Source organism: Bubalus bubalis, chromosome 14 (assembly GCF_019923935.1).
Source record: "Bubalus bubalis isolate 160015118507 breed Murrah chromosome 14, NDDB_SH_1, whole genome shotgun sequence".
NCBI classification, from domain to species: Eukaryota; Metazoa; Chordata; class Mammalia; order Artiodactyla; family Bovidae; genus Bubalus; species Bubalus bubalis.
Genome location: NC_059170.1, coordinates 22,966,198 through 22,979,642, shown reverse-complemented (window position 1 = coordinate 22,979,642; position 13,445 = coordinate 22,966,198). Strand labels below are relative to the sequence as shown.

At 51.6% G+C, this 13,445-nt stretch overlaps 1 protein-coding gene across 3 annotated transcripts; it reads right to left on the bottom strand.

Annotated features, from left to right (window-relative positions):
- Positions 1–1,013: 1,013 nt before the first annotated feature.
- On the bottom strand, positions 1,014–12,318 carry TRIB3 (tribbles pseudokinase 3). Of its 3 annotated transcripts, XM_006049571.3 has the most exons (5): positions 12,082–12,318; positions 10,196–10,397; positions 8,189–8,479; positions 4,331–4,623; positions 1,014–2,310 (listed from the first exon to the last, which is right to left on the bottom strand). In XM_006049571.3, exons 2-5 carry the CDS (start codon positions 10,331–10,333, stop codon positions 1,821–1,823), a joined length of 1,212 nt encoding a protein of 403 aa, XP_006049633.1. In that variant the 5' UTR covers positions 10,334–10,397; positions 12,082–12,318; the 3' UTR covers positions 1,014–1,820. The 3 variants fall into 3 exon arrangements, with proteins under 3 accessions (XP_006049633.1, XP_006049634.1, XP_025119499.1); XM_006049572.3 differs by lacking the exon at positions 10,196–10,397 and having other exon boundaries at positions 12,082–12,317; XM_025263714.2 differs by lacking the exons at positions 10,196–10,397; positions 12,082–12,318 and adding an exon at positions 11,935–11,956.
- Positions 12,319–13,445: the final 1,127 nt, after the last annotated feature.

Genomic DNA, 13,445 nt, shown 5'->3' with positions numbered 1-13,445 from the left:
TCCTTCTCCAATGCATGAAAGTGAAAAGTGAAAGTGAAGCTGCTCAGTCGTGTCCGACTCTTAGCGACCCCATGGACTGCAGCCTACCAGGCACCTCCGTCCATGGGATTTTCCAGGCAAGAGTACTGGAGTGGGTTGCCATTGCCTTCTCCACTTGCCACTGCCAGGCACTGTTAATTCTAAGTGCTTTAAATAAAATAACCCATTCAACTTTCTTGGGTTAGGTACTATTATCTCTCATTTTACAGATGAAGTCTCTGCAGTATAGAGTGGTTAAGAAACTTGTCAAGGGTCAAACAGCTAGTGAGTGTTGGAGCCAGGATTTAATTCCAGGCAGCCTGACTCCAGATAAAGAGTTCTCAGGTACCACCCTCCTCCTTCCTCTCTGGTCATGGGTCTGTCTTAGGTGACACCACAGATGGTTGTAGCCATTGTGCCAGCAGTTACCTAGGACAGCAGAGCCAAGACAGAATGAACGTAGGGAGCCAGGGTCCTTTCTAACAGCTCTGTGGTGGTTTAGTCATCAAGTCGTATCCGACTCCTGTGACCTCATGGACTATAGCCCATCAGGCTCCTCTTTCCATGGGATTTTCCAGGATTTTACTGGAGTAGGTTGCCATTTCCTTCTCCAGGGAATCTTCCTGACCCAGGGATCAAACCCAGTTCTCCCATATTGCAGGCAGATTCTTTACTGACTGAGCCAGATGAATAAATGAGCCCTGAAGCCCATCCCCTCCCTGCCTGTTGACTTCCTGGTTCGTCTCCTTCTTTCTTCCCACTTTGACTCAAGATTTCAGTGACTTGCAGTCAAACAGTACCCTGAGACATCAGAACATCCAGAAAGAACAGAGTGAATGAGAGAAGACCCACTGGGTCTTCTATTCTCATGAACCACTCAGCTGAGATTGAGACACAAGGCCTCTGACCTTTCACCCTGAGGCTGGTTTCAGAGGCACGGAAAACTCATAAGAGATGGGGAGGAGAAGATGGATGAAATATGTAAGAGAGATGACAGCATTTCATAATTCCTTTATGAGGCACAAGATAAAAAATACACACTCATGGCATATAAACCCATAGTGTTAATGTAGGGTCCTGAACCTGAGACTTTCCAGGAGGCCAGGGGACAGAACTTGCCTGATCTTGGTGCTTGGTCCACAGAGGTGGACAGGCCTGGGCCCTCACTCCAAATTACTCTTTCAGTAAGATGAGGACCAGCCTCATGGTTTGCACTCCTGATCTTCCAGCCCAAATCCTTGGCTCAAGCCTGGATGGAGAAGCCCTTGGCCAAGAGGACAGAGCTGCTGGGAGGACAATTCCCAGCCTGGTCTGGGCTCTAGGGTCCTGAATCACAGGGGAGAGGCCTGGAGCTTTTGGCACAGGGATGCTTCCATTCCTCTGAAAAGGCATGAGATACAAAGGCAGCTGGGTTGTTTGTGACAGGGACTGTTCCATGTCAGAGGTGCCTGGGTATCAGCACGAGTGGATGCCAACCCCTGCACTGTGGGTGCTCAGTGTAGACACTGACTCATGGGCATGGAAAGTATTGTCAGCTCTGAGCAGGACTTTGTCTCTGTTATTCACTGCTGTGTTCCCAGCATCCGGAACAGGGCTTGGCACAGGGAGCTCCTGAGAAGGACTCGGTGGGGCATGAGCTCATCTGCACAGGCGTTTGTGTCCAGCATGCTCTGCACACACCTCCTCCTCTCTCTCTCCCAGAAGGCACTTAAGGCTTGGCTCAGCTCAAAGAGGCAGAAGAGAGCTTAGAGATACCCCAGACTCAATCTGCTGTCTGCAGCTGAGAGTCCAGTAAGGTGACATCAGCCATAGAGACCCATATCTCTTTCTCCTTCCTCCTCTGCTTCCTCCAGCCCCGGCCCTTCGGGGACCACCTGGTCAGCCTCACAGTGGCGGGACCGAGGTAGGGCTGCAGGGATGGCATTTTCCCGCAGCCAAGGGTGCAGCAGGATACCCGAGGCTGTGAGGCGCTCAGTTGGCTCCCTTCGGAGGAGACAGCGGACCAGGCAGCGGGCGGGGGCTGAGAGGCCCTCAGGCAGGGCAAAGGCGCCACGGCGGATCTTGCCAAAGAGCAGGGCAGGCTCTGAGTCCTGGAAGGGGTAGTGGCCGGCCAGCATGGTAAAGAGTGCCACACCCAGGCTCCAGACATCTGCCGCCTTGCCTGAGTAGGATGCCCGGGAACTGAGGATCTCGGGGCCCACATAGGCTGGGCATGCATGCTTGTCCCACAGGGAGTCGTCAGGCCCAGTCAGCACACAGGCATCTTCCAGGTTCTCCAGCACCAGTTTGGTCCTACATGGGCAGAGAGACAGGGAGTCAGTCAATGGGACCCCCGCTTCTACTACCCCACATTGTCACCCTGAGTGGCACCCATTTCCCCAGTACCAGCTTGCATTTGCCAGACATCAGTCAGTCCTGTGAGGCTGGTTGGCTGATCCCATTTTACAGATGAGGAAGTCTAGGCTCAGAGAGGTTTATTCATTTCTCAAGGTCACACAGCAATTAAATCTGAACTAGGACTCTGAGAGGAACACATTTCTCCAAATGTCTCTGGGGTCAGATTCAGGTTCTACTTGTTAACTTGCAATTTGGCCTTGAGTGATGGCTTCACCTGCCTGAACCTTGACTTGGGGGCTGGGGACGTGGGGCTGTGCTGAGGGGCTGAGGGGATTAAAACTCTCTGAAGCCAGATGCAAACTTGGGGTCTAGGCAGGAAACAAAATGAGAAACAGGAAGTGGGGACTGTGTCAACCATCTCAGCACAAACCGACAGTTAATATTTGGGAGTGTCCACGGCGTACCTCACCCTGAGCTAAGCTTGTATCTATCACACCTCATTTCCCCCTCATGCAGCCTGTGAGGAAGATGCCATTTTGCAGCCAAGGGAGCAGGACTGAGACTGAACCTTGGCTCTCTCCTGCCCAGAGCCAGTGTTATAAGCTGCTCATATAGTTCCCAGGGTGCCTCCACGGTACCCCTTTTCCACAAAAGAACCCAGAAATCATATTTTAAAGGAAAAAAAAAAACAGGTTTTAAAAAGTTGGCAACCAACTTCAATTAAAACCACAAACGAACATGACCCATATTGATGTATGGCAGAAACCAACACCATATTGTAATTATCCTTCAACTAAAAGAAAGAAAAAAAGGAAACAAGCAAAAACAAAACAAAAAAACCCCACAAATGAACAGGTATGTGGTGCAAAGAAAAAAAAGTGTGTGTGGACCAACCTTAGCAACTTCTGCTTTAAATAACTCCCACAGAGTGCTCTAGATTACTTTAATAGTAAGCATAGCATTGCCATTGCTACTAATCTCATTCCTGTGGTACTACTTCCTGGGTGCCCATCTGAAAATGCTGACCAGTCCTGTCAATCACTGCACTGGGGGTGAGCGGAGATGATAGCATTATTGGCCCATTTTACAGATAAAGAAGTCAAGGCTCAGGCAGATGAAGCCATTGCTCAAAGCCAAACTGCAGGTTAAAGAAGTAGAGCCAGAATTTGGCCCCAGGATGATTCCATTATCTATCATTTACTGATGGTGGGCTCAAACTTTTGCCTTGAAAAGGGAAGAAAGCACTTTTCTCACTTCTGGGAGGTCTGGGGGTGTTGTACTCACCCTAAGCTTGAAATTATTTGAAAAGCTGCATATTAGCTTAAAAATCATTATAAAATTTACATTCTACTTGTTACTCAAAGCATGGTCATTTTAGTATAAAATGTAAAAGGAAATACCTCTTTAAAGGAAAAACCACCTTTAGGACTTCCCTGGTGGTCTAGTGGCTAAGACTCCACACTCCCAATACAGGGGGCCCAGAGTTCAATCCCTGATCAGGGAACTAGATTGCACATGTTGCAACTAAGACTCGGTGCAACCAGATAAATAATAAAATTTTTAAAAAGAAAAGAAAACCACCCTTAGGCAAATATCATAAGAGTAACTGCTATGGAATAGATGGCAGGTGAAATTAGTGGGCAAAAGTGTGAGCAGAAACAGGATATTCACACATAAAGCCTTAAAAACTCTCAAGGTTTTTAATGACAAATAAATGACAAATAATTACCCAAGGTACACAAAGGATAAATTAGAAGCCTTCCAGTGGACAACTTGGCAGAAGCCACTGTAACCAAAGACCGGGGTTAACATCACAGTAGCTCCCCTCAGCAGCCTGAATCTCCTGATAGAACCGGCTGAGAAGGTCCCATGGCTTCTGCTGTATTCTTGCCAAAAAATGCATCACCTCAATCTAAGTGTGACCAGAACATCAGTCAAGGCCAAACCGAGAGGCCTCCTCGGCGGCCACACTCACCTCTCCCGGTTGGTGAAGACGAAGCGCCTTAGCTTGAGGTCGCGGAGGACCAGCCCGTGCTGGTGGCAATGCGCCAGGGCGGCGGCCATCTGGCGGAAGAGCGCGGCGGCCTCGGGCTCCGGGAGGCGACGCCGGCGGCGCACCAGGCTGTGCATGTCCCCGTGCGGCCGCGGGAAGAAGGCGTAGAGGAGCTGCGTGCCGGCCAGGACCTCCGCCGGCCGGGCCACGTGGCCATGATGGGGAAGCCTCCAGTAGGGCTCCAGCACCGCCAGCCTCTCGCAGGCCAGGTACACCTGTGGGCAGAGCGTGGTATGAGCATGGGTGGGGACTCCAGGGGGCAGGCGGCAGGGGCAGGCGGCTGGGGCCGGCCTTGCAGCAGGTCACAGCCGATCCTTTAGGCACTACTGTGGGCGGGGCCCTGTGCCCAGCGCTTCCACTGCATGTCACTCAATAGTGACCCAGCTGAGGGCTGCGTGACCCGCAAGGAGCAGAGCTGGGATTTAAATCCCTGTTCTCCATCATCTGTGCTCTTAGCTACAAGCTCATGTGCTCTTAAACTTGAGATATTCAAAAGTATATCAGGTAACCAGAACAAAAGTAACTAAAACAAGAGGAATCTGGAAGAGTAGACAATACAGAAGTAACCTTATGGTCGTCATCACCCATCATGGCTACCATTCTCTAGCATTCACTGCCCACCCACCCTTTCCTTCATCCCACAAGCAGGCATTGAATGCCCACCTGTGCCTGCCACTGGGACCATAACTTGACTGACAGCCACAGTCCCTGCCCTCCTGGTGCCCACAGTCCAATACATGAGACAGTTAAACAGGCCAAAAAACTAAATACTTACAAATTCTGATGAGCATTGCAAAGGAATGCTGGAATGAAGAATATCTTGGCAGGAGACACCTATTTTAGAAAGTATAGTCCAGAAGGGACTCTGGGAAGTGACCTGAGTGATTGAGATGCCCAAGGAGTAAGCTTTCCAGGTGGGAGTCACAGGCAGTGCAAAGGTTCTGAGGTAGGAAAGAAACTGAGCTGCTCCAGAAACCCAGCCAAAGCTCAGTGTGGCTGGAATGTGAAGGAAGGTGGGGCCTGTGGTGAGCGTGGTGAGGTCGTGGGGAAAGATGCTAGGGGCTTATGGACATGAGATGGAAGCCGTTCCATAGTCCTGAAAGGATGTTCAGAGGATGGTGACTTGGAAGCCACATGGCTCATCACTGGCAGAGTAGTCTATGCACTTCGGTTTATCTGCCTTTAAACCCTTTGCTTGTCATTTTGTCTAGGACATATAGCCAATAAAAATAAATAAAGCATATACACATTTAATCCATGAAAAGATGTAAGTACATGTCCTAAAGCAATTGGAGTGGCTTCAAGTAAACAATTCACAAACAGAGACTTTTTTTAAAAATCAAGGCAAGCGCATCCCTGCCTCTGAGCATTTACACTTGCTTTTTCTGCTACCTGAGCGTTCTCCTCTAGATACCCACAGGGCTGGCTTCCTCAGTTCAAGACACTATTCAGGTCACCTCCTCCAAGGTGGACTTCCCACCTAAGATCACCTGCACCTTCTCCCCTTCTCTCTCCCCTTTCTCCTAGCTCCTAGTTTTTCTCCATAGCAGTTAAGATCCCTGATATATATGTTACTCATTCACCTGCACCATGAACTGTGATGGCACAGCTTGGCCCACTTTTTAGCCATATGTGGTGCATATTGCATGATGCACAGAGTATACAAGTGCTCACTGAGAGTTTGTTGAATTAATGAATAAGGCGATAGTCTAGAGAGACAGGATGTTGATCTTTCTACATGCCGACCAGAAAAGCCTAGACAATGTGGAAACAACAGGTCAGCTCCGACAGTTCACGCTGGGTGTAGGGACAGGCACTCCCAGTAGATTGCCCTAAATGTTCCTGAATATCTGGGGTCATGTGAAAGCTTCTGACTCCAGCTTGCCATGGTCATTCCTTTCAGTATGGACTTCCCTCCCTAGGGGGACCAGAAAAAACCTGTGATGCTACAGAAAGAGGACCCAGAGTTCATGGGTTCCCTAGAATACCTGGGGTAGACCTAGGAACCTGCATCAAGTGCCCAGAGCCTAGGTAAAGCTGGTGTCTGATGTCCAGATGTGGCCCCGCCCACTGCACCCCCATGAGCAGGAACTGGAGCAACTGCTGCTGCTTCCCCTCATCCCCTGGCCAACTGGATGGAGGCGTCAGTCCCCCTGCCTCTCTGTGCCTTCCCAAGGGGACCCAGCTCCCTTCTACCCCTCCCTGTGTACCTGGGTCTCCCCTATCCTCCTTACCTCTGCCCACCAGAGCAAACCTGCCCTGCTTGTATCTGAACCACCTGTCCTAGCATGGGGTTCAAGGCTCTGGGTTGACCCTGCCTTGGCCCAATTTCAGCTCTGACACCTCCTGGCTTTGTGAGGTGGCAAGTAACCCCAGGGCTTCCTGGGTGGCTCAGACAGTAAAGAACCTGCCTGCAATGCAGGAGACCTAGGTTTGATCCCTGGGTTGGGAAGATCCCCTGTAGGAGGGAATGGTTACCCGCTCCAGTATTCTTGCCTGGAGAACTCCATGGACAGAGGAGCCTGGTGAGTTAGAGTCCAAGAGGTCGCAAAAAGTCAGACACAACTGACTGACTAACACTTTCACTTTCGAGTAACCACAGCTTTCTGAGCCTCAGAACCTGTCCTCTCTCTATAGAATGGGCCCAATAATAGTAACTACCTCATAGACTGTGTGAATATTAGAGAGGATGCAGACTGCACGATCAATATAGTACCTTGTGCACAGCAAATGCCTATAATTAAGCTTTCTCAGGGCCTCCCCTGGTGGCTCAGTGGTAAAGAATCTGCCTGCTAGTGCAGGAGATGCAGGTTTGATCCCTGGGTTGGGAAGATACCCTGGAGAAGGAAATGGCAACCCACTCCAGTATTCTTTCCTAGGAAATCCCACAGACAGGGGAGACTGGCAGGCTACAGTCCATGGGGTTGCAAAAGAATCGGACGTGACTTAGCAACTGAAACAACAGCAACAAATGCTTTCTCATCTCTGTCCTTGTGGGCTGAGACCTGGCAGTGTCCTGTAGGGGTCACGTGGCTCTGCCTATTGCCTGAATTCTGTCAAGAACCCTGATTTCTGTCAGGAGCCCTGGACCTTGCCCTAGGATCCAGGTCTGATGCCATGTGGTTTCATGCATGGCCCTTTTCTCTTGACCTCAGTTTTTCCATCTATAAAATGGTCACGAGTAGGCCCAATGACTTCCATGGTCCCAGGAGTTCTAATGTCTACCATATCTCATCCTTCCCTGGTGCAAATACCTTCAGTGGCTCCCCACAGCCTAGCGGGGCTTCTTCCTAATGCTTTCACAATCCGCGGCTGCTAGCTCTCGTCTGTCAGCCCTGTCTGCATCCCTTTCCCACTCACTGTGGCCATAATGAAGTCCTTTTCATGCTCTGAAGTGCCATGTTCACTCCTCTTGGCCTCTGACAGCTATTTCCCCTTCCTGGAACCCCTTTTTCCCACTTCTCCCTAGCTGACTCCTCCTCAGCCTTTTCTGACTCTGCTTTCTAATATACTAGAGGTTTCTCTTTGCATTCCTGGCCCCTAAACCTCACCCCAGCAACATTTATCACACTATACAGCCTAAGCTCTGTATTCCCCCAGGGCTGGGACCATCTGGTTTACCTTTCTGGTTTCAGCTTGGCCTGGGTATTCACTGGCTGCTTCCCCAGTAAACACAGAACTAAATTACTATAAGGGGCCCTCGGCCCTGGCAATTCTTTAGAGCCAAAGCCTTTTCCCAGCCCCCGTGATGCTCATGGAGATGGCCTCTGGGACATGTACCTTGCAGATGTACTCCGTGCCTGTGGGGCAGTGCAGAGCGCGATAGGTCCGGCTCCCCTCCTCAGGCTCCAGGAGAACATAGGGTCCAAGCCTGGAGGGAGTGGTCACATCGGGAGCATGAACAGGAGCAGGTGGTGGGTTCAGGGTCAGCGGGCAGGAGGGTAGCCTGGGCTGGGGCCCACTTCGAGCTTGTTTCCGGCTGGGACACTCAGTGTCTAGGTCATCATCCAGCTCCAACCGCTTCTTTCTGGAGGGGGCATTTGCTGGAACAGCCAGGGGGCTTGCTCGCATCTAGAAAGAAGGGGAGAAAGGCACTGAAGTCAGGCTACTTGGCGGCTCTTCTCTTCCTCTGCTGGTGGGAGGTTACACCGGCACAGCCTTTATGAAGGGTGACCTGGCAGTGTGCGTTAAATGAACAAAAGCATATAACCTTGATTGGTGTCCCACTTTTGAGAATTTATCTTCCAAATAAAATGCTCACCAAAAAAATTAAATATGTGAAAGGCTGCTCATCAGTGTCATGTCTAACAGCAAAAAGTAGGAAACTCTCCCACATGTTGAGCAGTTGGAGGTTGGTCAAACCATCATGATATAGCCACATAGTGGAATACTATACAGCTCTAAAAAATGATCAAGAACTCTCTACATACTGATGCAATGGTGCAAGTACAAAGTTATTCCTACAGCCCATATGATAGAATCAATTAAACATCCATTGTTAGGACTGGTTAAATACATTATATTTCACCATACGTAAAATAGTTGTAGCCATTTAAGAGATTGAGGAAATCCTTTATGTGCTAATTGGAAAAATCTCCAGAGTGAACTGTAAAGTGAAAAAAAAGTACAGAGGAGAGATGGACTTGATGACTGGTGAGAAGAGGAAGAAAGCTTTTGTACTGTATCTGTTGAGTGCTGTAGCACGGGCAGTTATTACCTCTGAAAGGGAGCGAGGAATGGGAGGAGGGAGAGGAGGAGAATGGATGATGAAGGATGATGCATGAATGATGTATATACTGAACGTACATATGAATGGATGTTTCTGGAAGGACTAAATATATTGTCAAGTGAACAGAGCTAGCTGCTGAAAAATATACATGAAATGATCTCATTTATTTAAAAAACCCCACAAGTGTGTAATATGATATGTGTGAAAGTGTTAGTAGCTCAGTCGTGTCTGACTCTTTGTGACCCCATGGACTGTAGCCCTCCAGGCTCCTCTGTCCTTGGAATTCTCCAGGCAATAATACTGGAGTGGATAGCCATTCCCTTCTCCAGGGGATCTTCCTAACCCAGGGTTGAATCTGGGTTTCCTGCATTGCCCACAGGTTCTTTACCATCTGAGCCACCAGAGAAGGCCTATTTGTATACAGTTGTGTAAATGCACAGGAAAAGGTCTAGAAGGACCCAGGCTAAATTGGCCACAGCAGCTTCTGGCCTTCTGGGAGACTCCAGGAGTGGAAGGGATTTAGTAGGGAGGCAAGGGAATGTTCAATTTCAGTATTTTAAAATAAAGATTCTACACTTATTTAGTGCTTGGGTACTTCAAAACAGATGGAGTTTATTTCTTTTCTCAAATGCGAACTTCGTCTGCAATCAACTGATGGCCCAAGAGCTACCAGAATCATAGGATCTACGTGCGGAGTTAGTCCAGCAGCCAGCTCAGTTTTACCATCAGGTGAGAATGAGGCAGGGAGGCAAGGTGGCTGGAAGCCCCAGGATTCACTTACTCAACTGCAGAGGAAGCACCTCCCCCCACCCCGCCCCCACACAGCTATGTCACCGTGTGCCAGTGTGGTGCATAGAGGAGGGCAATGGCATGTTAGGGCAGAAAGGTTCTCTCCAGGACCCATGTGCCCACCCATCCAGGCTCCAGGGGAGGAACAAGGAGCCCAGGTATGAGGTGTTAGAGGACAATGGACTGCAGCCAGGTAAAGACCTTCCCAACAGTCCCAGGCAGGATTAAAGGGAACATCACTCAGAGAAAATTCTAAGGCTGATGCCCACCTCTCCAGTCTTGCTGCTCCCAAATGCATGGGCTGCCTTGGGAGGGAGGGAGCCACCATCTTGAACAAAAAGGCATAATCCCGTTTTGGTGAGAATGCAGTAGGGGGTGGCTGTCATCAGATATTCCCTGGATCTCATCCTGTCTCTGACCCTTCCTGGCTGGGTACCCCTAGGCAAGTTTTTCAGACTTTCTGTGCTTCATCTGTAAAGTGGAAACAGGATGCAAAGTCCATAAGATTTTGTGATGATGAAATGAAAATACAAATAAATTAACACGGCCCTGCTGCATGATAGGGGTCAGGAAATGGTCACTACCATTGGCTCATTACTATTATTATTCACAGCTGAAGATGCTGAAGTGCTACCTTTGGGAGTCTCAGAAACTTCCCCAGGGATGAGGCTAGGATAACACTCTTTACTGCACTGGTTCTTCCAAGAGTAAAGCAAGATGATCCCTAGGTGTGTAGATGCTTTGTGTCCTGCAAAGCGAGACTCCCTGGAGTGACTCTCCCATGGCTACATCAGTATCCCAGGCTGCTCTGGCCTTATCCAGGGCTCAGAGTCTGGTCCTGCCTGGGATGAGCTCCACTGGACAGATAGGGTAACTGAGTTTATAGATGAATACAGGAATTTACAGGCCACAGGGCAAGATTAGAATCTCTGCAGTAGGATGCAGGCAGCGCCTAGTTTCTACCTCTTGCTGGTCCTTGACCCTCCCAGGGGAATAGGGTGGTTCACACCAAACACACATATTCACATAACCCAGGGCATACAGGTGTACACGCGCCCCTCCCAAACACATTCGTCCAAACCGGCCCGCCATGGCACACGGGCAGGGCAGAGAGGGGCATCCATATCCTTAAGTGACACACACCTGGCCCTCCACGGGCAAGGGTGCAAGCACACGCACCCAGAGCTCTCCCAACTATACTCACGACTGTAGGACGGACACCAACAAGGCCACACGCTCAGTCTGTACTCCCCACCCCCACTCCAAGTTCCCACCGAGAAGGCAGTGGGCGGACTCGCAGCACCCTCAGCAGCTGGGCTCCTCCCTTGGGAGCGGAAGCGGCGGGGCGGCAGGAGTACCGCTCGGTCCCCGCCCGCGACCCCCCGCAGAAGGCTGAGCGGAAACCGAGGGGCTGCTAGAGGACTGGGAGGGGACCGGCAAAGGGAAAGAGGCTGGGCCCTGGCGCTGAGATAAGCGGCCTTGCCCGCACACCCCAGAATCAACAGGTACAACACACACCATTGGCAGAAAACAGAATACGCGCGCATCCTACAGCTGGCGAACTGGTGGTCATCAGATTCAGCACATCTGTGTGCGCGCACAGCGTCCAGGCCGCCCTTGACCCCGCACCCGCCCCGCCCACAGGCACCCCAGTGCGTCCCGGCACGGCCAGTACCTGCCGCCCAGTGCCCAGGCCCTCCGCACGGTCCTCGGACACACGGCCCCACCCGGAACCCACCGGCCCACGCCGACTCCAGCAAATCCTCACGAACACATCTCACAGGTACTCGGGACCACCCGACTCCCAGGGACCCCACAGACCTCCTCGCACCCAACCACGGACCTCCCCGCACCCAACCACACACCTCTCCTGCCCGCCCCACACTCAGACAGACTCGGAGCGCACACCCTCCTCCCCGGAACACGCCTCCCCAGCCCGCGGGGATCTACGGTCCCGCAGCCCGATCGGCTACACTCGGCGACCCCGCGCTCTGCGGAGCCGCGTCACCTGGACCCAGCGGGAACACTCAGCCAGCGTCGCTCCCCGGACCGCGGGCTTCCTTAAAAGTTGTGTGTGTCTGTGTGTGTGTGTGTGTGTCACTCGCAGCAACTTCAGCCGCCCCGCCTGCCCGCCCCTCCCGCCCCCACCGAGTACCTTGCCCTAGCACGAGGCGGGGTCCTGGAGCAGAAAGAGCTCAGGGTCGCCTGGCACCCCTCGGTGGCCCGCGCTGCTCCGCCGCCGCCGAGCTCGGCTCCGGGTGCGGCTCTGGCCTCGGTCCGGCAGCAGCAGGACGTGTGCGGAGCCGCCGCCGCTTCCGCTGCGAATGTCTCTGGAGCGCGGAGAGCAGGGCTCCAGCTCCGACCCGAGTGATGTAAACCTGAGTTAATCAGCCACCGCCTGATGCCCTCAGGCCGGGGATTGCACCATCCCCCGCTGAGCCCCGCCCTCCCGCCCGTCACCTCCAAGGGCGCCCCGCCCCTCCCATGCGAACAGCTAGCTGTCCCGGAACCCCTCCCCTTGGCCCTCTAGGGGTGTTTTGCCTCCACCCCCCGACCCCTCCCGCTCAGCGGTCGAAGATTGAAAGCGATGCCAGAGGCTGGCTCTCCCTATCATCTTAGAGAAAGCATTTTGCTTTTCTGAGTCTCAGTTTTCCCATCTGTGAAATAGAAGGAAGAACACCGTTTCTCAGGATGGGTGGAGGAGAAAAAAAGCAAACCCTAACAGTTCCCTGGGTACTCCCCTGGTAATAAAGCACTTTCCCACCAGTGCTTTACTGAATGTTTAGGAGAACCCTGGGCCGGTGGGAAGCTCCATTCAACCCATTCTACTAAGGGGCAGCCTGAGGCCCAGCTATGAAAAAACAACCCAGGAGCTTTGCAAAGACCACAGACTTAGGGGCCGACTCCGGGCTCAACAGACCATTGTGGTGCCCTGGAGAGGCCTGGGGTCCAGTGGGCTTCACAGCACTCACTTGATGCAGGCAGTGTAGCCTGGAAGTTAAGAGGAAGTACCCTGGAATTTGATGTTTTCAAACTGTGGTATTGGAGAAGACTTTTGAGAGTCCCTTGGACTGCAAAGAGTTCAAACCAGTCCCTCCTAAAGGAAATCAACCCTGAATATTCATTGGAAGGTCAGATGCTGAAGCTCCAATACTTTGGCCACCTGGTGTGAAGAGACAACTCGTTGGCAAAGACCCTGATGCTGGGAAAGATTGAGGACAGGAGGAGAAGGGGACGAGAGAGGATGAGGTGGTTGGATGGCATCACCAATTCAATGGACATGAGTTTGAGCAAACTCCGCGAGATCGTGAAGGACAGGGAAGCCTGGCATACTGCCGTCCATGGGGTCGTAAAGAGTCGGATACAACTGAGCGACTGAACAACAACAACAAAACCCTGGAACCAGTCTGCATAAGTGTGCCCAGACTCTAACTCTGCCAAACCCACTGTGCTACATCAGGAAATGGAAATAAGTTAACACATGTCAAATGCTTTGAACTCTGTGGCACATAGTACTGC